The sequence below is a fragment of the Sander lucioperca genome, chromosome 10 (genome assembly GCF_008315115.2).
Source record: "Sander lucioperca isolate FBNREF2018 chromosome 10, SLUC_FBN_1.2, whole genome shotgun sequence".
NCBI classification, from domain to species: domain Eukaryota; kingdom Metazoa; phylum Chordata; class Actinopteri; order Perciformes; family Percidae; genus Sander; species Sander lucioperca.
Window position 1 is genome coordinate 2,489,457 of NC_050182.1, and position 27,500 is coordinate 2,516,956.

Genomic DNA, 27,500 nt, shown 5'->3' on the forward strand with positions numbered 1-27,500 from the left:
TACCTAACAGTCGGCTCTATCGCCTAGTTTTTATTATACTAATAAAGTGTTTTTAAAACCAAAGATACATTTTTACGTGTAAGTAAGTAATAGCCTCACGCTAATTTATCAAGACTAGGCCTACCGGCTAAACTGACGCTAGCTTCATGGCAACCTCTACACCTGGCGAGTCCCCACTCCCCCTCAGGATTTCCTCGTTGTTTAATAATACAAACATAGAAATTGCTGACCTCAGGGAAGATGTTCGTCGGCTTTCCGAGGACTTAAAAACCAAAGATGCTTTGTTAACTGCCTGCTTGGACGTGGCTCATAATCAGTCGCTCCGGATGTCATCTCTCTCGGCGGCCTTCCAGGATACCGCGCCATGGGACCCAGCTGCCTGCCCACGCCCATCGTCCTGCTCGACACCGGTTATCAAGCCACCCTGGACTGAGGTGGTTTGCGGCCGAAAGAGAGCCTCGGGTAGGGCTCCATCTCCTCCTGCCCTCAGCCTCTCCGATCGCTTCAATGCCTTGTCGGAGTCGGAGCCGGTGGCGGCCAATGCGGCTCACCGGGCTCGCCCCGCTTCAAAGCAGACTGACCAGCCGTCGTCACGGAAGACGAAAGCTTCTGAGGGATGCGGTAGTCAGACGGTCCGGTGGCCTACACTGCCTGGATCGGCCCAAATGACAACGTTCCTCAAAAACAATCCCCACAACCGAACGGTAAGCAATCTTCCTCTTCTTTTCCCTGCCCATCTGAAACCGACACTGACTGTTTTGCTCCCGTCACCGGCTATCCACACCCCCCCACTCCTCGTCCGCTCTTCCCCCTAACCACAGTAATTATTGGGGACTCCATCACTAGAGACCTACGGTTTCATAATGCTGTCACACACTGTTTTCCCGGAGCCAAAGTTGCAGACATCCTGGCTAAAGTTATGGACCTGATACCCTCGTTTCCGACCTCTATCAAACGCATCGTGGTCCATTGTGGACATAACGACATGTCCACTCGGATTCAGGAGTGTGAGCGCACAAGGCGAGACTTTACCACTCTCATTGAGGCTTTAAAAAGCACTGGGAAGTCGGTTTTTATTTCGGGCCCACTTCCATCTCTAGGTCGCGGATCAGGCCTCTTTAGTAGACTACTCTCCCTTAACACCTGGCTCCAGCTCACATGCAGCATTCACAAGATAGGTTTTATTGACAACTTCAATCTGTTTTGGGAACGTGGCTCCCTGTTCAGCAGGGATGGGATTCATCCCAATACACGCGGAAGCCAGATGCTACGTGGAAATTTGCACCACGCCCTGCACACCCAGACCTCTGATTGACTGTTTACATCCCGTAAACACTCCCACAAGCACACTGACCAGACACACTCTCCCAAAGTCAATAATCAGAGATACAGCGCTACACGCCCCTCTGTGCTCCCTTCAGAGCAATCACCCATTCATAATCCCATAACCACCGTGTCTGTCCCCCGACTGAGACCGTTTAAACCAAACGCTAACAAAAGAGGTGCTATACTAAACAACCTAATTGGAATTAAAACAACCACTGCAACGATAGAACAGAATAGGAAAATCAAATGTGGACTATTAAATATTAGATCTCTGTCATCGAAAGCATTATTGGTAAACGAATTGATATCAGATAACCACATTGATTTATTCTTGACGAATATGTTAGTTTAAACGAAGCCACTCCTCCCAGTCATAATAATACCCAAATTCCACGAGGCTCAGGCCGAGGAGGGGGAGTTGCAGCCATATTTGACTCGAGCCTGTTAATTAATCCTAAACCTAAACTAAATTATAATTCGTTTGAAAGCCTTGTTCTTAATCTTCAACACCCAACATGGAAAATAGTACAGCCAATTATATTCGTTGTTGTTTACCGAGCACCAGGTCCATATTCTGAGTTTTTATCTGAATTCTCAGAGTTTTTATCATGCGTGGTCCTTCAATCAGAAAAAGTACTTATTATAGGTGATTTTAATATCCATGTTGACGTTGACAGCAATAGCCTTAGTACTGCTTTCAATTCACTGCTAGATTCTATTGGTTTCAGTCAGAGGGTGCATAAGGCCACGCACTGTTTTAACCACACCCTCGACCTTGTGCTGGAATATGGCATCAAAATTGACGATTTAATAGTATTTCCGCAGAATCCTTTATTATCAGACCATTTTTTAATAACTATCGAATTCTTACTACCTGACTATACGAAATTAAATAAAAGTTTCTACACTAGATGCTTATCTGATAGTGCTATAGCTAAATTTAAGGAAGATATTCCAACAGCACTTAACTCAATGTCATGCCTTAATATAACAGAGGACCGTTATGTTAACTTTAGTCCCTCCCAACTTGATAACTTTGTAGACGCTGCTACGGCCTGCTTACGGACTACTTTAGACTCTGTTGCTCCTCTCAAAAAGAAGATATATATGTATGTATAACTCCCAAACTCGCAAATTAAAACAAATCTCACGAAAACTTGAAAGTAAATGGCGTTCCACCAAACTGGAAGAATCTCGTGTGGATTGGCAAGATAGTCTAAAAAATTATAGGAGGGCCCTCAGAAATGCCAGATCAGACTATTACTCAATACTAATAGAAGAAAATAAGAACAACCCAAGGTTTCTTTTCAGCACTGTAGCCAGGCTGACAGATAGTCACAGCTCTGTTGAGCCATCTATTCCTATAGCTCTGAGCAGTGATGACTTCATGACCTTTTTTAATGATAAAATTATAACAATTAGAGAAAAAATTCATCACCTTCTGCCCACAGCTTCTAACGGCTCACCATTGGGCGCAGGAGGGCTAGAAAGAACGATAAGACCTGATACTTATTTAGACAGCTTCTATCCTTTAGACCAACAATTAATGTTAAGGGTCTCTTCAGCTAAGCCAACTACCTGTCTCTTAGACCCCATTCCAACGAGGCTACTTAAAGAAGCACTACCCGTGGTCAATAGCACATTACTAGATACGATCAATATGTCCTTATTAACGGGTCACGTACCGCAGTCTTTTAAAGTAGCTGTGATAAAACCTATTCTGAAAAAACCCACCCTCGACCCTGAGGTCTTAGCCAACTATAGACCTATATCTAACCTCCCCTTTCTCTCCAAAATCCTTGAGAAGGTAGTCGCTAATCAATTGTGTGACTTTCTGCGTAGAAATAGTCTATTTGAAGACTTTCAGTCAGGTTTTAGAATGCATCATAGCACAGAGACGGCACTGGTGAAAATTACTAACGACCTTCTAACTGCTGCTGACAAAGGACTTGTCTCCGTACTTGTCTTATTAGATCTTAGTGCTGCATTCAACACTATCGACCATACCATCCTCTTACAGAGACTGGAACATTTAGTTGGCATTAAAGGAATCGCACTAAGCTGGTTTAAGTCCTACTTCTCTGAGCGATCCCAATTTGTTAATATTAACGATAAACCATCCAAATACGCTAAAGTTAACCATGGCGTTCCTCAAGGCTCAGTGCTTGGACCAATTCTATTCTCTTTATATATGCTTCCTATAGGCAATATTATTAGGAAGCACTCAATTAACTTTCACTGTTACGCAGATGACACCCAATTATATCTGTCAATTAAGCCTGACGAAAGCGGTCAGTTAGCTAAACTTCAAGCGTGCATTAAAGATATAAAATCCTGGATGACCCACAATTTTCTGATGTTAAACTCAAACAAAACGGAAGTTATTGTGCTGGGACCCAAGCACCACCGAACTTCATTATCTAAAGATATAGCTACCCTAGATGGTATTGCCCTGGCCTCCAGCACTACTGTCAGAAATCTAGGAATCATTTTTGACCAGGATCTATCCTTTAACGCCCACTTAAAACAAACCTCAAGAACAGCCTTTTTCCATCTTCGTAACATTGCCAAAATCAGAAACATCCTCTCGCAAAACGATGCTGAAAAACTAGTCCATGCATTCGTTACTTCCCGGCTGGACTACTGTAATTCTTTACTATAAGGCTGCTCAAATAAGTCCCTCAAGACCCTCCAGCTGATCCAGAATGCTGCAGCACGTGTTCTGAAAAGAACTAACAAAAGAGATCATATTTCTCCTGTATTAGCTTCTCTGCATTGGCTTCCTATAAAATCCAGGATTGAATTTAAAATCCTTCTCCTGACCTACAAAGCACTAAATGGTCAAGCACCATCATACATAGAAGAGCTCTTAGTACCTTATTGTCCCACTAGAGCACTACGCTCCCAGAACTCAGAGCTACTTGTGGTTCCTAGAGTCTCTAAAAGTAGAATGGGAGCCAGAGCCTTCAGCCTTCAGGCTCCTCTCCTGTGGAACCAGCTCACAACTTGGGTTCGGGGGGCTGACACCGTCGCCACATTTAAGAATAAACTGAAAACCATCATCTTTGATAAAGCTTATAGTTAGGGAGTGAGGAGTTGCAGCATAGTAGAGTAGAGTAGAGGGAGGCAGGAAGTACAAGCCCGTTCCGGCAGGGGAGAGTACGAGCCCGGTCCAGGGCCCCTCTCTTTAGCCTGCCTCTCTTAGTTATGCTATTATAACTCTAGACTGCTGTGGGAATCTCCTACCAAGGACAGAATGAGCTACTCCCTCTTCTCTCTTTTCACTTGTCTCCTTTTGTGTGCATCTTAGTCCCAGAAATGCCTGTTACTAACCTAGCTCTGGGGAGTTTTCTCCCCGGAGTCCCTTTGCTTCTTCTTCACCCAGAACATCGCCTTGGAATTGGTTGGCATCTACAACGGGGTCCTGGGTGCAATTGACGCTATGGACTTACTACACCCTGCTACGCTCTATGATTCCCCGCAGTGTCCGACTGCGTCCTGCCGCGTCCAACCACGTCCACCCAGGCTGCTGTGCCACACTACACCCCGTAACGCCCTGCTGTGCCCTACTATGACATGAACTACTACGACTACCATTGTGATCACTGTTTCACTATCTTTATTATGACTATTATTGCCACCATTCACCACTCCCCCAACTGGTGCCGTCAGACACCACCTACCAAGAGTCTGGGTCTGTCCGAGGTTTCTTCCTAACAAAAAAGGGAGTTTTTCCTTGCCACTGTCGCAATAGCTACTGCTAATGCTTGCTCTTGAGGCAACCACTGTAATAGTTGGGGCTTCGTAAACTACAGAGTTTGGTCTAGACCTACTCTATCTGTAAAGTGTCTCGAGATAACTCTTGTTATGATTTGATACTATAAATAAAATAAATTGAATTGAATTGGATCCCGGTGAATTTTAAGACTTTTATTTTGAAAGTTGTTAACCTAACTCAGCGGGTCGAGCTTCTCTTCCGGTGTCAGAGTTCACCGTCGCGGCTGAAGATGGCGGCGCCCGACGAGTTGTTTTGCTGGGAAGGAGCCTGGGGTCTCCCGTCCGTCAGCACCGACTGTCTGGTGGTTCTGGTGAGTGTCCGTCTCCACACCGGACCAGACCGGCTCACCGGCCGTCTGTCGGTCTCATTCACACACAGAAACACGGTTAAATCAGCCGGTAACGGCTGCTAGCATTAGCATGCTAACGACTGAATGAACGACGCTTAAACTTCAGTTTGTCTTTCAAGTATTCAGATTACTGCAGTAAAAGTAGTAATACCACACTATATAAATACTCTGTTACAAGTTAAAGTCCTGCAGTGTAAATATTACTTCAGTAAAAGTGTGTAGCTAAGTATCATCAGGAAAATGTAGTTAAAGTATTAAGTTTGTGGCTGTCGTCACAGTTTGTTCTCCTTCTTCTTGTTTTTGGCAGATTACTACTTTTGTATTATAGCGCCACCAACTGTACAGGAGTGTGTAATACCAAGAACTTCATGGAGTCTAGGTTTGAATTAATTCAAAACAAACAAACAAACAAATAAACAAACAAACAAACAAACCAACCAAGACAAACATATTCTTTTCATTATACCAGTATTATTAAGACAAATAAATAACGCTTCAAGTCTCTCCCTTCTCATACCCTTTTCTTCAAGTATATCATGTATTGAGTTCTCTCCTTCCATTTCCTGCCAGTTTAATCTATTATCATTATATTTCTGACATGAAAAAGTACATGTTCAACATCTTCTTTGTTCTTTCTATGCATAATCCATTACCATGTCCTACTATTTGTAAGGTAGCATTCAGTCCTGTGTGACCTAATCTAAGTCTGGTATATAGACCACTAACCCTTTTCCTGGTAACATTCTTCTGAATTTTATGGAAGTGGAAGTCTAGCATTAAATTCTGCGTCCCATTCATTTTGCCATTTTTGTATACTTTCAGATTTAATTATGGATTTGGCTTCACCCTTCCCCAGTGAAATATTAATTCCTATATATGTTGCGGTTCTGGACATTTCTGTTGGGGTTGTTTATATTTCTGTTGCCTGTTTTCATAATTCTGTATGTTTCCTGTTTTGTATATTGATTCTGTGGACTGTGTAGATTTCGTTGTGTATATTTCTGTTCCCTGTTGTGTATATTTCTGTTTCCTGTTTTATTGTGATAGTCTGGTTTTCTGTCTTTTCTAGTTTTACTTCCTGTGTTTTCCCACCTTTGTTGATTACTCTGCCACTCCTAATGTGTTTCACCTGTTGTATCGCCTGTTCCTTGTTTGCTCGTTACCTCTTGTATTTAGCCTCTGTGTTCCCTTTGTCTTGTGTCAGATCGTTTTGTGTGTGTTTGTGTGCTCTCCCCGTGTCAGTTCTGGACTCCCTTGGTTCATTTTTTGTGTTTTGATTAATAAATCCTTGAGCTCAACCCTTCTCCTGCCTGCCTGCCTCTCCCTGCATTTGGGTCCTTTAATCTCCTGAATCGAAGCAGCCCCCAGAGTCCCGGCTAGGTAGCAGCCCCCAGAGTCCAGGCTGGCGTCCAGTCTTCCTGAACCTGCTATGACCGTTCCCCCTGAGACTTTGCCGGTCTCCGGCGCCCCTGAGACCGCCCCTGAGACCTCCCCAGTGACTTTGCCGGTCTCCGGCGCCCCTGAGACCTCCCCAGTGACTTTGCCGGTCTCCGGTGCCCCTGAGACCGCCCCTGGGACCTCTCCAGTGACTTTGCCAGTCTCTGGCGCCCCTGAGACCTCGCCCGTGACTGTGCCAATCTCCGGCATCCCTGAGACCACACCTGTGATCAGTGACTATGTCCGTCCCGGCCCCCCAGCTCAGCTGTCCTCGACGTCCTGCCTGGCCGCCTGAGGGGGTCTACCTTCGCTGTCCTGCTTGGCCGCCAGAAGGGTTTCGCCTTCTCCGACTGCCACCCAAGAGTCCTCGACATCCTGCTTGGCCGCCTGAAGGATCTTGCCTTCGCCGCCGGCCGTCGGAGGGGTTTTGCTTTTGCCGCCGGCCGCCTGGGAGTCCTCGATGGCCTGTTCGGCCACCGGAGGGGTTCCGCCTTCACTGCTGCCAGCAGCCCTGCTGGCCTAAGCAGTTCAGTCCCCTGTTCCCGAGTGCCCATGGTTCCCTGTGCTCTACTGCCCACTGTCCCCAGTTCCCCAGTGCCCTAGTACCCACGGTCCCCAGTGCCCGCCCACGGTCCCCAGTTCCCTAGTGTCAGTTCTGGACTCCCTTGGTTCATTTTTTGTGTTTTGATTAATAAATCCTCGAGCTCAACCCTTCTCCTGCCTGCCTGCCTCTCCCTGCATTTGGGTCCTTTAATCCCTTGAATCATAACAATATATTTGTTTTTCAGCATCTTTTTCGCAATTTTATCAGCCTCTTTGTTTCCTATATGAGCTGGAACCCAACACAACTGAATGATTCCAAGGTTCCTGAGATGTAATAGTAACTATTTTATTTCAATAATCAAATCTTCCCTTGATGAGTGACCTGTATCTAGGCTATGAATAGCTGCCAAGGAATCTGTACAGATTACAGCTCTCAAAGATTTAACCTCTTCAGTCCACCTATAAGAGCTGTAATTATCCCAGTCATCTCAATAGAGTATACAGATAGAACATTATTTAACCTATATCCATCTCTTTTGTTAACCCTCCTGTTATCCTCTAATTTACTAACATCTGTTATCCTTGGGCTCAATTTGACCCCAGAATTTGAAACCTCCAGAAAATGTAGGTAATTAAAAATCTTTTACCACATTTTTAGGTTGATAGCCAAAACTGGCAACTGGAAAATGTTGACAGCCTAAACTGGAAAAAAAATTGACATCTCAAGTATATCTTTTTCAACTGATGGTGTCATGAAAAGCTCAAAATGCTGATGTTATGTCTTGGACATGCCCGGCAGCATATCTGTTGGGGCCTGGAATCATTTTTATCACATTAGCAGCACTAAGTCTACCCTGTCGTTTAAATTATGGAATATATATCCCAATACCACAATGCCCATTTTGTGGATCTTTTGATCCATCTGTATATATTTTAACATGTTTTTATATATCCCTGGCAATATGCTGCAAAACTTTGTTCATTTGGATACTCTCTCTTTCCTTCAAATAGTTCACCTCAGGGCCCAGTTTTTCAGAAAATTTAATCTGGATCAAATTGATCCAGATTTGGAAATCCCATGTTTTGCTATCCAGGATCACCTGATCCATCTTACTTTTATGCCAGTTTTTATCCAGAACATTGGATTGGATCACTGGGATCCAAATACCAAATTTCAGGATTACCAAATCCTGTTGACCAGAGCCTTAAATGGAACCAACAGTGTAGCCTGCTGGCTCAGCAGAGAACAACAGGTAGGACACTAATAGCCATTGTTTGTTTTAATTTTAAGAAACCAAAACACTGTAATAAACAGTAACATTTTACATTACTTATTTTGTTATAATGTTAAATAACAAAACAAAAACAATACTATCCAAGAGTATTATATATATTAAATGTGATATTGCTTCACATATACTTCAAATATGGAGAACTGTATATATCATCAGTAAACATTAATTTTGTGATCATTCACTTAAAAAAAAAAAACTCTGATTTTATTTGGTTCAAAAAAATCCCAACTGAATCCACCTTCTGATGGGATCAGGATAATCCTGTTTTTTTTGGATGAAATAGATCCCAAACCATGTTCAGAGTTTTGAAAAACCCAAAGGGCAGGTTTGATCCAGATCAAATGTAAGATCAGATTACATTATCTGATCTTAGTTCAGAATCCCTCTTTTGCTTTTGAAAAACCCATTTCCAAGATTTGATCCAATCCGTGATCTGAAATCCAACTGGATTACTTTTGAAAAACTGGGCCCAGGTGATGGAAGAATCCATGAGGGAATAGCACCTAGAACCAGAGAAACTAAAGACTAAATTTAATTTCTTTAATTCCATATTGTTCTGCTATACTGTTGATGTTCCAACCAATCCCTTTTGATTTTGTTTGATATTTCCAGCAATCATTAAGAACTAAAATTGCTGGATTATTAATACTTCCCAACAACCTGACCCAGTATGTTAGAGACAATGTAATATACCTTAGACTGAGTGGAGAGTCTTCTGATTCTACTAATCTAATCTAAACACACGTAGGACTTGTTTTATAACTCCTAAAGCTATTCTTATAACTTTGAATGGAATCCTCTCAAGTTTTCTTAAATATGTTTTGCATGCTGAACTATAAACTACACTTCCATAGTCTATGGTAGATCTTATTAAAGCTTTAATATGTACATCAAAGACTGCTTATCTGCTCCCCAACACTGTCCAACACATCCTCATTAGATTTAGACCCTTTTTACATTTTGTTTCAATATGCTCTATATCAGGGGTTCTCAATAGGTGAGGTACGCCTCCCCTGGGGGGCGCCAAAGAGCCACAGGGGAGGCGCGACACGTGAAGAAAAAATAACTGTATGCAGCTCTATTGATATCTGTAATTGTGCGTGCGTGTATTAGCTTTAAAGTGCATCGTTTCCTTGTCCCAAGTCAACAGAAGTCAGCATTAAGGGAGGAGACAGGACCCAGCAAAAAAATATGAGGAAAGGAAATATGATCCTGAGTTAAAGTTAGGTTTCACCTGGTCGGGGTCCGAGGCTGCTCCTCTGCTGCAGTGTGACAGAGACCGGGAGAAATGGCGATCACGCGTTATGGTTGTCTGTGGAGAGCGAGTTCCCCCAGATCTCCACTAAGGCTATGAAAGTCCTAATCCCCTTCACCTCCACCTACTTGTGTGAGTGCGGGTTTGGCTGCAGGTGGAGGTCGACTTGCGTTTATTTCTCTCTGCAGTGCAGCCCCGCATCCAACACCTCTGCGCATCAAAAGCGTGGCCTCATTGTTTCCACTGACAGACGCGGCATCAGCTGATTTTGCCGGGGCTTCAGCCAGTAGCCTCAATTAGGCCTGCATGAAGTTAGAAATGATTTGCTGTTGCAAAGAATCGTTTATGAATGCACTTTTTAAAAAGTTGTGGAAATAAAATGTCTTCAAATACAATATTAAAAAATATTTACATTTTATCAGTTATTGAAACTTATCATTGTCTGGGACACACAAAAGATGGTATGTACTGCAGAGGCGTGTGTGGGTTAGGGCAGGCGGACGGGATTTTGGGGAAGGGGGGGCTCGGCTGTCCTTAACTACTCTAAGGGGAGGCTCACATTCACCCAATTTGAAAACACCTGATCTATATGATGTTTCCATGTAAGTCTTTCATCCAACCATATCCCCAAATATTTAAATTTCTTCTCCCTTTCAATTGATTGATGGTACAACATAACATTATAACTTTCTGGGATCTTCTTTCTGGTAAAGAACATAACCTTTGTTTTAGGTATGGACAACTTAAATCCCCAATCTATACCCCATTGTTCTATTACTTGTAAATCTCTTTGAACAGCTGTGGTTATGTATGATATGTTGCGTCCCCTTTTCCATATGACAGCATCATCTGCATACAACAACACTTCATTCCTTTCCCCTAATTTTTCAAATATGTCATTTACCATAATATTGAATAACATGGGACTAATACCACTTCCTTGGGGAATTCCACTTTCAACATAAACTCTTTACTTATTCCATTACCAACTTTGACCCTAATTGTACGTTGTGACAGAAAGTCTAGTATATCATTATACATTCTCCCACTGATTCCCATTTTATCTAATATAATTAACAGACCCTCTCTCCACATAGTATTGTATTTTTTCCATTAGTCTGTCTGTCTGTCTGTCTGTCTGTCTGTCTGTTTGTCTGTCTGTGAATGTGCAGGGATGATGTCACACATGAACACAGTGTGCGTTTGTGCGTGCACCGTTGAGCTTCAATAATAATCAACATCAACATCCCAGTTCCAACAGGATTGTCCCATCATGCAACACTGTGGGGACATCAACTTTATTGTCCATTAGATTTGCATAAAATGGAAATTTGTTTTTGGATTTGGCATAATATAATATAAACACACACCATAGACAACAATACACAGTAATTGTGCATCTAATGACATTAAATGAAGTTTTAATTATTTCATTCATTCTAAATAATAATAATCTAAACATAATATTATAGCTGATTCATAACTTTTCATTAAGACACACACACACACACACACACACTCACAGACAGACAGACACACACACACACATGTACACACACAGACACATATGCACACACACACACACAAATTAAAAATTAAAAATTTAAAAATTTAGTTTTCATTTTTCATTTAAATGAAAACATAAATAAAAAGTTGATCTGCCATCACGGTGTGGTTTGTCTTCTGATTGTGCCGTCTACAGCGCTGTAGATGATGGAGTCCTCCACCTTCTCCGCCATTCTGAAAATGAATAAATATCAAACAGAAGAAGAGTTCATTTATTTTATTTTTATTTAACCTTTATTTAACCAGGTAGGCCGTTGAGAACAGGTTCTCATTTGCAACGACCACCTGGCCAAGAAAAGCATAAGGTGCAAGACAACATACAGTTTACATTCAATACAATACAAGAATACAGAATACAACAGGCTACATGAAGTGCAGATTAAGTAGGCATTACAAAGCCGGCACAAAGTGAGGTGTAAGTAAGACGATGGATATGCAAAAGTGATATGGTAATAACACCATATACATGAATAGACAGACGATATAAATGCTGAAATGTAGTAGAGTCAAAATACAGTTAGTGCAAGTTGTGGTCTAGTTAGTGATGTAGATCAGTAATAACACAATATACATGAATAGACAGACGATATAAATGCTGAAATGTAGTAAAGAGTCAATGTACAGTCATCGGAGTCATCGGAGAGAGGAAGAGAAAAACCTTCATATGCTTCAGCATCAAAACTCTGCGTCCTCCACTACTTCAGGGAAATGTGAACGCCCGAGGATCAAGATTATTATCTTTTTAAAGGGTAACTTTGTTTTTTTTTCAACCTGGACTCTATGTCTCCATGTTTGTGTGTCTGAGTGTCTGATGGAACAACAATCTCTGAAACTGGTCCAGTATTAAACCAGAACCAAGCTGTAATGTAACCCTACAGGACTAATGTTCAGCATCCACTAAAAGTTCTGTTGTTGCTGCTGACAGACTCAGATTATTATTCTAAGTGTCTGACAAAATTATGGGATGGATCCCTACAGAGATAGACCTTTTAGTTAAAGAGTAAGATCCTTTTAGTTTAACATGAAACAGCCCCAAAATCACCATCACCAAACACACCAGACTCCATGTAAATAATCAGGACTTTTAGCGTGTATAGAGCCAGTATATTTCCACATGTAAATGGGGGTTTAATGACTTATCTGCGCTACATCAGAGAGCTCAATGTCCAGGAGGAGTTTCTGTTTTGTCATTCTCTGACAGCTCACACCACGGCAGAAGAATTATTCAAGTCCTTGAATGACTTCATTGAGGATAACAACATTGATTGGAAGCGCTCGGAGTGTTTTGGCCGTCACTCAAAGGGAAGACAAAATGTCATGAAGGTAAAGTTGTAATGCACCGACAGTACATGCAAATAACTTTGTGGAGAGAACCATCTGGAAGAGCTTTGAGACTTAACTTAACATTCAAAATACTCTTTTCTTTCTACATTGCTGTTTCTTGTAGCGTTGCCGCTGTATCGGTTCCTGATTTTACAAGCTACGGAGCGCCCCTAGGCCCAAATCACAGAACGTGTGTTGTCAATCACACGTCAAAAGATTTAGTGCTATAAAGGGAATTTGCGTTAACTTGTTATTATTGCATTCATTTCGACAGCCATACTTTTTATTGTAAAACAATAACACTGGGTTACAGATGGACAAAGTGCAAAGTTCGGACAGATATTAAGGGTAATAAGGGTAATAAATATGGAATGATTAATATAAACTGAGCTTTATAACAAAGACAAAGACAGACAAATTTATTAAACTACCTTTTGATGATGCAGACTACCAGAATAACTTTGACAGCGAATAACTTTACATCTGAAGAGTTTAAAGACTCTATTTGTCCATTGTTTATTTCTAAAGAAACACGACAATGTATAAAAGGCTCCATTACCTTGTACCTCACGTTATGGCTCCGTAGCAGACGTTTTTATAAAAATAGGCTAACGATTGGGTCATAACCACGAGACTTACTGTCTCATAGTAGAGGAATTACCGTATAGTACAGGAGAAGCTCTCAGGCAGTCTGGACTTCCATTAGCTGTTTAAAGTGAAGACATTTGTTTATTTTAATATCAATAATATATTAATAATATATTTTAATTATATTTAATATCTCATTCCTGCTCCTGTGTTCTGTTGTCGTCTCTGAAATTAGAAACAGGAACTCTCAAAGACTTTATTTCAAATCAATTTCATATATTCATTTACTTACAAGACAGAGTACTTATACACAAAATACATTTTGAAAAAAAATATTATTGATGCAACAGTAAAACTGAGAGATGGATACACTAAACACTGAAGAAAAAGCTGCACAGACACACACAGACACACACACACACACACACACACACACACGCGCACACACACACACACACACACAGACACACACACACACACACACACACACACACACGTACATACACACACACATAGATGAACAAAACCAGAGAAACTGTCACCGAAACAATAATATACACAAATACATAATAATATACACAGATACATAATTCTGGTGCGTTTCACTATCTTTGTGGGGACCCGTCATTGACATAATGCATTCCCTAGCCCCTTACCCTAACCTTAACCATCACCACTAAATGCCTAACCTTAACCCTTACCCTCACCCTAACCATAACCTAATTCTAACCCTAATCCTAAAACCAAGTCTTAACCCTCAAACAGACCTTTAAACTTGTGGGGTCCAGCATTTTGGGCCCACAAAGCTACCGGGACCCCACAAGTATAGTTAAACAAGAACACACATACAGACACACAGACACACACATACACACACGAACAAAACCAGAGAAACTGTCACCGAAACAAAAGTTTTAAATAATTTTTATTTAAATTTAAAATTAAAAATTTAAATAAAAACATCAAAGAAATTAAAAACATTATCTGCCATCATGGTGTGGTTTGTCTTCAGCCTGTTCTGGCTACAGAGCTGTAGATGATGGAGTCCTCCACCTCCTCCACCGGTCTGAAAATGAATAAATATCAAACAGAAGATGAGTTTTTCCCAACCTGGACTCTATGTCTCCATGTAGTCAGATGCAAATATGGCTTGACCCCAAAAAAATTCTAACAAAAGATTTCTCAGTGGTTTGCAGTAGTATCAGATGTACTTAAAAACATACTAAAAGTTTACCAAAGTTTGACTCCAACAAAGGCCCCATTTTCAAAATGGCAGCCGTCAGGTCCTTAAATGACCATTACTCCTTTGTATTCCTCCTAGACCAGGAATACTGGTGCCTGATACATGTTTTGGCCATCTAATATTCTAATTAACATATTTTCATGATAGATAAGTGATTAAAAGTACAATTTTATATTAAAGCAATTGGTTACAAACATATTTATGTGGAAAATAAGGGTGAGCACAATTACATACAATTTAATAATACAATTTCCCTTAAGTAATTGTATATTTCTCCTCCTTCTCATATCGTTTGAATAAATTCATTAGAACTGTGTGGTACTGTAAAATTTGTCAAAATAGGGCTTCCACGTGAAGGCTCAGTACCGCTTACCCCTTTTATTTTTTGTGTTTTATTTTTTTACAGATTTTTTAAATATTTTTTATAATGCGTTTTGGTTTTTTTGCCTTTTGCTTTTTATACTTTTTTAATACTTTTGTTATTTATACATATCTTTTTCTATTTTCTTCAGTTGTTTCCTCTTATTCTGGTTTATTTTTTATACTTTTTTGCACTGTGACCTTCCCATTAGTCGTCACACTCTTCCTCCCGTAGAGGAGAAGAATGAGTAAGTTTGTACCCTCCCCTATCAAGGTTTTGGGCTGATGTTCTGAGGCCTTGACTGCAGCTTTGACAATGTCCACGTCTGCATCACCTGATGCGGTCATAAGATTGATAAGTCCTTGTTTGTTGCAAGATCTGGAAAGGAAATCATCCTTTCTTCCCACAAACTCAGTCTCTGCATTGAAGTTAACGATGGGGTGAGTGTTTTCACCACGTCTCTGATGTGTATTGTCTTTGATGGAAGGACCTTCGCTGTAACCAGTGGTGGAGGGAGTACTGAATCTCAGTACTTAAGTAAAAGTACAAATAACCAGAGACAGTTTGCACCTTGGTCAGTGAGGGCGCTGTGTCTAGCGACCCGTGATTTACAAAGGGCTGGTTCAGTTATTTTGATGCTGAGCTTCGACAGTATCCATACTGTCCACTACCACAAACAAGGCCTGGCTTTTAAAAGAAGTCCTTATCCTAACCAGCATAAAACGGAAATATGTTGTTAGAATCTGAATGCGGTTGGTTTTATTCCTGGATGTATTTTAAGACGGTTTTATTTTCCATAACCATGGAAGCGTAAGCAAATAAAGTGTGTGAAGCAGCGAAAATGGGGAGGAGATGTGAAGAGGTCCAGCCAAATAAATAAGATATGAACGCGTCTTACGCAGCCTGGCAGAGGAGTAAACGACGCTGTGGAGAGAAATAGATGGCAACTATGATTTAACAATGGGAATAATTAAAAAAAAAAAAAAAAACATTTTCACTTTTACCAGAGGCTGTATTACCGAGGGTCAGCAGCGCTGCACCCGGGCTCTGGAGCACCGGAACCGGCTTGGAAGCCGATGAAGGATCAGCGGTGCCCCATATATACAGTATCAATGGCAACCAAACTTCACTGGTGAGACATAGTGTGACGGTCAGGAAGACGTTTTGGCAGGGGGAAAAACTGATCAGAAAATGTAACGGAACATTGTAGAAATGTAGTGGAGTACAAAGTATAGATAATTGCTGCAAAATGTATGCACTATTGATTCTACTTAAGTAAAGTACAGATACCTGAAAAATGTACTTAAGTACAAAGTATTTGTACTTCGTTACATTCCACCACTGGCTATAACCATCAAAAACGACTGTTGTGTGGAATCCAGGACAGTTTTGTTTTCTTGCTTAAGAACTCAGTGACTGCCTGCTCTAGTTGGGGCTTGTTGGCTTTACAGAAGATTTCCTTGCCTACGAACAGGGCTGCAGGAAATGAGCAGAGCTCATAGCTCAGTACCTCTTCCAGTGAAAACTATCCTGGATGGAATTGAGGATAGTTTTGTTAGATTTCTTGCTTGAGAACTCAGTGACTGCCTGTGCTAGTTGGGGCTTGTTGGCTTTATAGAAGATTTCCTTCATAGCTCATTACATCTTCCAGTGAAAATTGAGTTTTCGACATGATCAGGAACCGTTGGAACAACAAACCAGGATCAATGGTTCGATCTTGGGCAACTTTGATGGTGGATTCATCTGCAAGGGTTTTTGCCCGGTCTTTCCGTTTGAAGGATATTCCAAAACGGGTTTTCCAATCATCTTTTCAATGATCTCATTGCCAACAGTCTCAAACTCATGCACAGTCACCTCCTCTTTGGCAACAACACCAGTTAGAATGTTTCTCAGAGATGGGTCTGGAGAGAATGGTGTGCAAATGCTAAGCTTTTCCTTGGTCTTTTCTAGATCAGAGTGATCTCTTTTCATCCTTGCTTCTGAGGATTCTCGGTGCTGCTCGCTGGTCGTGTAGGTGAGGTCATTGAATTCCTGCATGGCGTTGTTGTATTCAGATGTGATGGGTGTAGACATGGCCCACAATGCTCGCATTTCTTCAGTCATTCCACCTCCATGGGTCAAGCCTCCACTGCTTTTCAAGGATCACATCAATGTCTGCTCGATGACAAGGTCAGAGCTACCCAGCCTGCCCAGTACTGGTTAAATAACTTTCACATTTAATGTCAAGTCTGTCAAATGGTATGTCCAAAAACACATACTGAGTAGGAGTTACATGACATAGGCTAAACCGTTTACATCTCTGGTTCACCCCAAACAACCTTACAGTAATCTCACAAAATCATGTATTCCATAAGTATGTAATCATGTCAGTGCAAATTAGACAAGTCCAATGGATTCATAGACCCAGACAACATGGGGTTACACACCAAGATTACTTGGCTAGGTCAAATATTGAAGGACTTAGGATTTTTTAAGGGTGTCCTGCCCATCTTGGACGCACTCTTGAAAATTACACCTTTCTAGTGGTCAAACTTTGGTAAACTTTTAGTATGTTATTAAGGACACCTAATACTACAAAAACCAGCTGAGAAACCTTTTGTTAGAAATTTTTTAGGGTTATGTGTTTTTTTTTCATATATGCAGCCGCCTAATGTTTCTATGTCTGATGGAACAACAATCTCTGAAACTGGTCCAGTATTAATCAAGAACTGTGCTGGAATGTAACCCTATAGGACTAATGTTCAGCATCAGTTAGCGTCACTAAAAGTTCTGTTGTTGCTGCTGACAGACTCAGATTATTATTCTTTTATTATTATAAGTGTCTGACAACATTATGGGATGGATCCTTACAGAGATAGACCTTTTAGTTAAAGAGTAAGATCCTTTTAGTTTAACATGAAACAGCCCCGAAATCACCATCACCAAACCCACCAGACTCCATGTAAATAATCAGGACTTTTAGCGTTTATAGAGCCAGCATATTTCCACCAGACTCCATGTAAATAATCAGTACTTTTATCATCGTCACCCTGTTGGGGCTCTGCAAGCGAGACTCTCTTGGTTCCTCCCCCGTCTTCCCCACTGCCTGCTGATTGTCGTATCGGCTCTGGACTGTTCAAGGGTGTCACCACGGCAACGTGCTGTGTCACCACGGCAACGTGCTGTGTTATCGCTATAACATTCTGCGGACTGGGACACTAGTGGGACTGCCGGGCTGTGCGTTTCTCAGCAGGCCAAACTCCCCAACCTACCCCCTCCCCAGTCCAACGCCTTCGCCGCTAAATGTGCAACTGTACATTTATGTTATGTTATGTTCAGCAGTGCAAATGTACTGCTTGTGTGCTATGTGCTGAGGTGTTTTTTTCCTGTTCCCACACTGTTCTTATCTTTATGAGGATAGTCTGAGAGTTGTTTTTTTTTCCCCTCTCCTCTCCTCATGTCATGCTGTATCTGTCCCTGCTATGTTATGTTATGTATGTGATTATTATTATTATTCAGTCAACTAATAAGCAAAATACCAGTGCAACAGTGCAAATATACTGTTTGCGTGCTTTAAATGTGCTCCTGCGAGAGTTGTGTTGAATGTTTTGGATGTAAAGCGCTTTGAGCTGCAATCGATGTATGAAAGGCGCTATACAAATAAAGCTATGTTATGTTATGTTATGTTATGTTATCGTAAAACACACTTCATTCAAAGTGGACAGAAACTAAATAAAACTATCAAAAGCCGTCTTGGTTCATCTTTCCACTGTTCCAACAATCACCACTCTGGTTTGGTTGAAATAATCCCTTAATTCACCCATTTACATGTGGAAATATGCTGGCTCTATACACACTGAAAGTCTTAACTATTTACATGGAGTCTGGTGTAGTTTGGTTATGTTAGGATCGTACTCTTTAACTAAAAGGTCTATCTCTGTAGGGATCCTGTCCATAATGTTGTCAGACACTTAGAATAATAATCTGAGTCTGTCAGCAGCAACAACAGAACTTTTAGTGGACACTAACTGTTTAATACTGGACCAGTTTCAAAGAGTTTTGTTCACATCAGTCACTTAGAAACCACTGCAGGGGAAAATAGGGTCCATGTTGAAAATACCAAAGTCTGAAGGTATGAACAGGGCCATGTTTAGCAGCCTCCAGTACCTGGCCTGCTTCTTGTGTGTGAACTGGACCGAGGCGTAGCTGACTTCCTCCACAGCGCTGCTGGGTCCCTGCTGCTCAGCAAGCGGCAGGAAGTCGTTGCTGTAGATGTTATCAGAGTGCTGAAAACCACAGAGAGAAAGAGATGAAGAAACAGAAAGAGATGAAGAAAGACAGAAAGAGATGAAGAAAGAAAGACTCATGAGACAGATCCTTCGTCTGCAAACTAAAATAATCAGTGAAACACCTCAGCTCACCTCTTGTTCCCCGTCCCGTCCCACGGCTGTCTGATCCAGACCTGCTGCTCTCTTCCTGCAAACACAACACCATGATCACAATAACAACACAACACCATGATCACAATAACAACACAACACCATGATCACAATAACAACACAACACCATGATCACAATAACAACACAACACTATGATCACAATAACAAACACAACACTGTGGTGGTTTGGGGTTTTTGTTTCCAGTTCTCTAGTTCTTTTGTGTGTTTCTCTGTTGGCCTGCCTTTGTGTCTCCTGTGTTTTCCCCTCCTCCTGTCTGCTACTGCCAGCTGACTGCGCACACCTGGTCATCATTCCATATCACCGTTCTCCCGCCACGCACACCTGCCTGCCATCTACAATCAAGTTCAGTACTCAGTACGGCTCCACTCACTATCTTCGCTGGATCATTGTCTCTGCCACTCTGGTGACACTAGATACAAGCTCACTCTCTGAACATTCGTAGACATATCTGCCATTTTCCCGTGCCTGTCCTCACCTCTCTCGTGTCTCTCCCCTGCAGCCATCATCTCCATGCCTCGCTCCCACCCCCAGTCAACTGGCTTCACCACTCGGTTCTTTCCCTACGCCTCTCCACTTCATCCTACCTTCACTCCTGCTTCCAGCCTTCCCTCCTTGGATTCTCCCTGCTCCCCGGACTTCTGTGTCTCCTCCTCGGTTTCCTCGGCCCCGGTTCCCCTGCGGTCCCCGAGATCCCCCGCCTTCCTATCCCAGTGAGTCCCTCGCCATCCTATCCCCTGTCTTCCCTCTCCTTCCTAGCTTCTGCCCCTGAGTCCCTCGTCCTCCTAGGCTTTGCCCTTGAGTCCCCTAGCTCCCTCGCCATCCTACCCCAGAAAGCTCCCTCGTCATCCTTCCCCAGCCCTCATGTCTCCACTCCTGTTTTTTGGCATCCGCCTCCCCATATCTCCCCCCTTTCTTTGTTAAAATAAACCTGATTTTGTTGTTAAACGTTGCGCTTGGGTCTGTTCTGTCCTTCCACACAACAGAATGATCCAGCCAAACATGGACCCAGCAAAGTTCAAGCCTCTCCTCCACCCCATGGAGTCAGAGGTGGAGCGTATGACCTTTTTTTTTTTCCCCGGCTGCAAACACTCTGGCCATTGGCGCCTGGTTTGTCACCCAACCCGCTCCTTGGCCGGCTTCCCCAGAGGCTGAGCTCCCTAGTGTCCCCAAGCTCCCTAGTGTCCTCGAGCTGCCCAGTGTCCCAGCACTGCCCAGTGTCCCCAAGCCTTCTAGTGTCCCCAAGCTTTCTAGTGTCCCCAGGCAATCCAGTGTCCCCGAGCTGCCCAGTGTCCCAGCACTGCCCAGCGTCCTCAAGCTTCCTAGTGTCCCCAGGCTTTCTAGTGTCCCCAGGTTCTCCAGTGTCCCAGCGCTGCCCAGCGTCCCCAACCTTCCTAGTGTCCCCGAGCTTTCTAGCATCCCCAGGCTCTCCACTGTTCCCAAGCTGACCAGTGTCCCAGCACTGCCCAGCGTACCAGAGCTGACTTTCTAGTGTCCTCAAGTTTACTAGTGTGCCCCCCCAGAGTTCCGGCTGAATAGCGGCCCCCCAGAGTTCCTGCTGTTTAGCAGCCCCCCAGAGTTCCTGCTGTTTAGCAGCCTTCCCAGTGTTCCGGCTGACCAGCAGCCTCCCTGAATCCCAGCTGGCTAGCCGTCCCCCAGAATCCAAGCTGGCTAGCAGCCTCCCAGATCCCCGGCTGGCTAGCAGCCTCCCAGATCCCCGGCTGGCTGGCAGCCTCCCAGATCCCCGGCGGGCTAGCAGCCTCCCTGATTCCCAGCTGGCTAGCAGCCTCCCAGATTCCCGGCTGGCTAGCAGCCTTCCATATTCTGAGATACAGCTGACTCGCCGCCTTGTGCCAGTCCAGCTGACTCGCCGCCCAGCCCCAGACCAGCTGACCCGCCGCCCGACTCCAGTCCAATTGACCCGATGCCCGGCTCCAGCCCAGCTGACCCGTCGCCCGGTTCCAGTCCAGCTGCCCCTTCGCCTCCAGAAGGGCTCCACCTTGGTCGACCTGCTCGGCCTCCAGAGGTGCTCTGCCTTGGCCGACCCGGAGGAGGAGGAGGAGCGCTGCCCTCACCATCCTGTCCGGCCGCCGGAGGGGTTTCGCCTTCGCCGTTGGCCGGCCAGAAGTCCTCGACTACCTGCCTGGCCGCCTGAGGGATTCTGCCTTCACCACTGGCCACCTGAAGGATTCTGCCTTTGCCGTCGGCCGCCTGACGAATTCTGCCTTCGCCGCCGGCCGCACGAAGGATTCTGCCTTCGCCAGCGGCCACCCGAAGGATTCTGCTGTCGCCGCTGGCTGCCGGAGGGGTTGTCCCTCCACTGCTGCCAGCAGCCCTGCTGGTCTAAGCAGTACAGTCCCCTGTTCCCAGTGCCCAAGTACCCACGGGTCCCCCGTACCCTAGTGCTCACGGTCTCCAGTGCCCTAGCACCCTCTGTCCCCTGTTCCCCAGTGCCCTAGTGCCCATGGCCCCTGTTCTCGGGTGCCCTCTGTCTAGAGTTCCCGAGTGCCCACTGTTCCACGGTCCTTAGCCCCGTTGACTCTTTGCCTCCCCAGGACCCTTTTCGTCCTCCTTGGGCTGTTTTGCTTTTTGTGGGCAATTTTGTTTTTGTTTTTTGTAACCTTTTTGGGTCTTTCCCCCTCCGGACCTCCTCGCCCGCACTGGGTTGATTTTTGTTCTTTGTTTGGTTTTTTTTTTTGGAGGGGGGGGGGTACTGTGGTGATTTGGGGTTTTTGTTTCCAGTTCTCTAGTTCTTTTGTGTGTTTCTCTGTTGGCCTGCCTTTGTGTCTCCTGTGTTTTCCCCTCCTCCTGTCTGCTACTGCCAGCTGACTGCGCACACCTGGTCATCATTCCATATAACCGTTCTCCCGCCACGCACACCTGCCTACCATCTACAATCGAGCTCAGTACATGTGACACTAGATACAAGCTCGCTCTCTGAACATTCGTAGACATATCTGCTGTTTTCCCGTGCCTGTCCTCACCTCTCTCGTGTCTCTCCCCTGCAGCCATTATCTCCATGCCTCGCTCCCACCCCCAGTCAACTGGCTTCACCACTCCGTTCTTTCCCTACTGCTCTCCACTTCATCCTACTTTCACTCCCGCTTCCAGCCTTCCCTCCTTGGATTCTCCCTGCTCCCCGGACTTCCGTCTCCTCCTCGGTTTCCTCTGCCCCGGTTTCCCCACGCTCCCCGAGATCCCTCGCCTTCCTATCCCAGTGAGTCCCTCGCCATCCTATCCCCTGTCTTCCCTCTCCATCCTAGCTTCTGCCCTTGAGTCCCTCGTCCTCCTAGGCTTTGCCCTTGAGTCCCCTAGCTCCCTCACCATCCTACCCCAGCTAGCTCCCTCGCCATCCTATCCCAGCAGGCTCCCTCGCCATCCTGCCCCAGCATGGACAGATTAATTAAACTACCTTTTGATGATGCAGACGACCAGAATAACAGCGAAGAGAACCAGCAGGACCCCGACCACGAGACCAACAATCAGAGGCAGACCTCCTCCTGCAGAACACATCAAACATTATCAGGAGACAATGGTGAGATTACAGTCACAGGGAAACACTTTAACCTTGAAGCAGCTAACGTCATGTTGCTCTGTAACAATCTGACATGTTAGCTTCTGACAGTGTTGTTGTCATTACTTAGAATTCCTCATGGGGGCGACAGAAACTACGCACTACAGCTTTAAGGTGGTCTGACTGTTTTAGATTCAGTTTGTAGTTTATATAGACGACTTTTTGTTTTTGGATCTGGTCTGAAAATGTTTTCAGATAAAAACTGATCAAACTAACCTTCCTCGTCAGCCTCCACATGCAGGCTATACGGGACGGAGAGGGTGCGGTTGTTCTTCTTCAAACCACAGGTGTAGTTACCAGAATTCTTTGCAGTCAGATTGCTGAGATGGAGGGCGGGGCCAGTCTCTGAGAGGGCGTGGCCATCTCTGAACCAGGTGACCTCCAGTTGGTGGATAGTGCAGCTTGTGGTGCAGTTCAGTGTGACTGCTTCCCCTCTTTTAAACTCTCCATCATCTCTGGAGCTTCTTATCTTCATCTGATCTAAAATACATTTACAGTGTTAGTTTTTAATACATTATATTAGATTAGACTAGATAGATTATGGACCCTATTTTAACAATCTCAGCGCACGGCGTGAAGCGCCTGGCGAAGGTGCGTTTAGGGCGTGTCCAAATCCACTTTTGCTAGTTTGACGGCAGTAGAAAAGGGTCCGTGTGCCGGGCGCATGGTTCAAAAGGGTTGTACTTAGTGTCTTCATTAATCAGAGGTGTGTTTTGGGCGTAACATGCAATTAACCAATCAGAGATCATCTCCCATTCCCTTTAAAAGCCAGGCGCGTTTGGACCTTGGAGAATTGCTATTATGATTGAGGATTTGCACCTTGATAAATAGGGACAGAGCGGCGAAGGCCCTATTGAAAGTGAAGGATTTATTATTATTACGGCAAATTAATTGCCTTTTTGAGGGGCTTATCATACTCAAAAACTCACCAAAATTGGCAGTATCATCAAAACTAGTGAATATTTACGTGTTTTAGGGTTTTTCAGGAATAGGCGCACAAAAATGGCTCGCTAGCGCCCCATACAAAGTTAACAAATTCAGCTCCTGCAGTGCATTTAACATAGACTAACGAAACGTGGTACACATATGTAGCATGTCAAGACGTACAAAAAGCTCATTGGACCCATACCCTTAACCCAAGAGGAAGTCTGCCATTTTTAATTCAAAGTTCAACATGTGAGCGATTTTGACCATTTCCACATGTCGTACTTTAACAAACTCCTCCTAGAGATTTCTGATCAACTTCAAATTTGGTCTGTGCTATCTTAAGATGTTACAGATGAAAAGTTATTAAAAGAAAAACTTTTCATCATAGAGAGCTGAAGTCACGCCCTTCTACTTCCGCCGACGAAAGTCTCAGTTTATTGTTAAAGTGTTGAAGTATAAGACTGTGAAAACACGTAATTAGAAAGACTTCACACTTCAATGAGGCATGGATGACGTCTCTCTGAAGCTACGACGTCTCTGTGGGTATCATACCGGGGATGTAACGTTACTCTAATGAGCAGAGGATCTAGCTCGTTCTTTTGCTTATCTGCTGAAAACACTTCACTTGATAAAACTAATCAGGTAAGATAACGTTACATGTTGTGGAACAGAGCTAAGCTAGCTAGCTAGCTAACAAGTTGAGCATCAAGCTAGGTGACGTAAATAGTGTAAGACGAGAGATGTAGTTCACTGAGCAGTTTCACACTAAACTAAGTGGTCATATGACAAACCTACGGCTAACTGAGACTTTCTTCGGCTGAAGAATGTTCTTTTAAATTGACGAACATTGTACTTTAGACCAGGTTTTTGTTGGTCAATGGCGCGATCACTTTCCGCTGCCTCAAGATAGCAATATGCCCAGAATGCACCTGAACACACCTCCCTGTAAGACCAGCACGCTCAGAATGCACCTGAACACACCTCCCTGTAAGACCAGCACGCCCAGAATGCACCTGAACACACCGCCCTGTAAGACCAGCACGCCCATGGGCCACAGATGGATGCAGGTGCATTTGCTATTTAAACGACGTGGGCGCTGGACGGGAAACTCACAACTGGGTCGGTCTTAAACTAGCAAAGACAGTTGTGCCAGGCTGCGCTGTACCGCGCAGGGTGCAAGAAGGCTTGTATCATGTGGACGTGTCAACAGTTTTGTTGTCATTACTTAGAATTCCTCATGGGGGCGACAGAAACTACGTACTGTAGCTTTAAGGTGGTTTAGATTCAGTTTGTAGTTTATATAGACGACTTGTTGAGTTTGGATCTGGTCTGAAAATGTTTTCAGATAAAAACTGATCAAACTAACCTTCCACATGCAGGCTGTACGGCACTGAGAGGGTGCGGTTGTTCTTCAAACCACAGGTGTAGTTCCCACAATCCTTTGCAGTCAGATTGCTGAGATGGAGGGCGGGGCCAGATTCTGAGAGGGCGTGGCCATCTCTGAACCAGGTGACCTCCAGTTGGTGGATAGTGCAGATTGCAGCAGAACAGTTCAGTGTGACTGCTTCTCCTCTTTTAAACTCTCCGTCATCTCTGGAGCTTCTTATCTTCATCTGATCTAAAATACATTTACAGTGTTAGTTTTTAATACATTAAATTAGATTAGACTAGATCGATTATGGACCCTATTTTAACGATCTGAGCGCACGGAATGAAGCGCCTGGCGAAGGTGCGTTTAGGGCGTGTCCAAATCCACTTTTGCTAGTTTGACGGCAGTAGAAAAGGGTCCGTGCGCCGGGCGCATGGTTCAAAAGGGTTGTACTTAGTGTCTTCATTAGTCAGAGGTGTGTTTTAGGCGTAACATGCAATAAACCAATCAGAGATCATCTCCCATTCCCTTTAAAAGCCAGGCGTGTTTGGACCTTGGTGCATTGCTATTATGATGGAGGATTTACACCTTAATAAATAGGGCCCGAGCACTGACAGCGGCGAAGGCCCTATTGAAACTGAAGGAATTATTATTATTACGGTAAATGAATTGCCTTTTTGAGGGGCTTATCATACTCAAAAACTCACCAAAATTGGCAGTCACATCAAACCTGGTGAACATTTACGTGTTTTAAGGGTTTCGGGAATAGGCGCACAAAAACGGCTCGCTAGCGCCACATACAAAGTTTAAAAAATTGAGCCCCTGCAGTGCGTTTAACATAGACTAACGAAACTTGGTACACATATGTAGCATGTAGCTCATTGGAGCCATTCCCTTAACCCAAGAGGAAGTCGGCCATTTTGAATTGAAAGTTCAAAATTTGAGCGATTTTGGCCATTTCCACATACTTTAACAAACTCCTCCTAGAGATTTCATCTGATCAACTTCAAATTTGGTCTGTGCCATCTTAAGACATTACAGATGAAAAGTTATTAAAAGAAAAACTTTTCGTCATAGAGAGCCGAAGTCACGCCCTTCTACTTCCGCCGAAGAAAGTCTCAGTTTATTGTTAAACTGTTGAAGTATAAGACTGTGAAAACACGTAATTAGAAAGACTTCACACTTCAATGTAACACTTCACTGGATAAAACTCATCAGGTTCTTACCTGATGAGATAACGTTACATGTGTTGTGGAAGAGAGCTAAGCTAGCTAGCTAGCTAGCAAGTTGAGCATCAAGATAGGTGACTAGGTGAATGACATGATTAAGACATGTTGGAACTGATGATCCCCGTTCCACATGTTGTTACGGATCAAGATCACTATACAACTAAAGGTAAAGACAGCCCTACATCTTTTAGGGTGACTTTACTGTCTTTTAGAGGCTGTAGTGGGTTCTGTTCCAAAGCTAGAACAATACGTTGGTATCAAAGTAAACTAGACAACATAAGGAACCCATGCTGTGGTAGCTTGTTGGGAAGGAAGCTAAATATTGCTCCAAACTTAAGCTAAAGTTTGGAGAGGGAAAAACTGGCACGGTCTTTTTCAAAGGTGTCCGTTAACCTCTGACCTCCAGATATCTGAATGAAAATGGGTTCTGTACATACCCACGACTCCCCTTTACACACACACACACACTTTATGATAATCCCATGCAGTATACGTGTCTTATTGTTGCCTATTTTAAAATGGTGTGGTTGAATATTTTCTGTAGACTGGGGTCCCTAAACAGTCTCAGAGTTACATGCCCCCCAGACCCCCCTATAGGTTTGGGCTGAGACCCTCCGCCCCTGTTCTTTGATACATTTATTCAGCAGTAATATTGTAAAATCAGATAATAACCAGATGAGATTTAAGATGAAGATACTCAATGAGAGGAGGAAAGATTACAGATGTGTTTAGTTACGTTTTCTGAGAAGAACTCCAAACAATGTCTCGGAAACCAGTTCCCTTTCTACACGTAGAACACAACATGAGATTGTCCAGATTACATTGTGTGTGTGTGTGTGTGTGTGTGCATGTGTGTGTGTGTGTGTGTGTGTGTGTGTGTGTGTGTGTGTGTGTGTGTC

At 43.7% G+C, this 27,500-nt stretch overlaps 1 protein-coding gene and 1 long non-coding RNA gene across 2 annotated transcripts in view; one reads left to right on the plus strand and one right to left on the minus strand.

The window, feature by feature from the left end:
- The window catches only part of LOC116063527, a 14,415-nt gene extending 298 nt beyond the window's left edge, over positions 1–14,117 (plus strand). The window contains exons 2-3 of the long non-coding RNA XR_004108296.1: positions 13,459–13,463; positions 13,991–14,117. This is a non-coding gene — a long non-coding RNA (uncharacterized LOC116063527). The remainder of the gene's footprint in view (positions 1–13,458; positions 13,464–13,990) is intronic.
- The window catches only part of LOC116063525 (sialoadhesin-like), an 81,494-nt gene that overhangs the window by 30,121 nt on the left and 23,873 nt on the right, over positions 1–27,500 (minus strand). The window contains exons 4-5 of the mRNA XM_036005806.1: positions 25,370–25,621; positions 23,293–23,556 (exon numbers count right to left, since the gene is read on the minus strand). Of these exons, the coding sequence (XP_035861699.1) occupies positions 23,293–23,556; positions 25,370–25,621 (516 nt within the window). The remainder of the gene's footprint in view (positions 1–23,292; positions 23,557–25,369; positions 25,622–27,500) is intronic.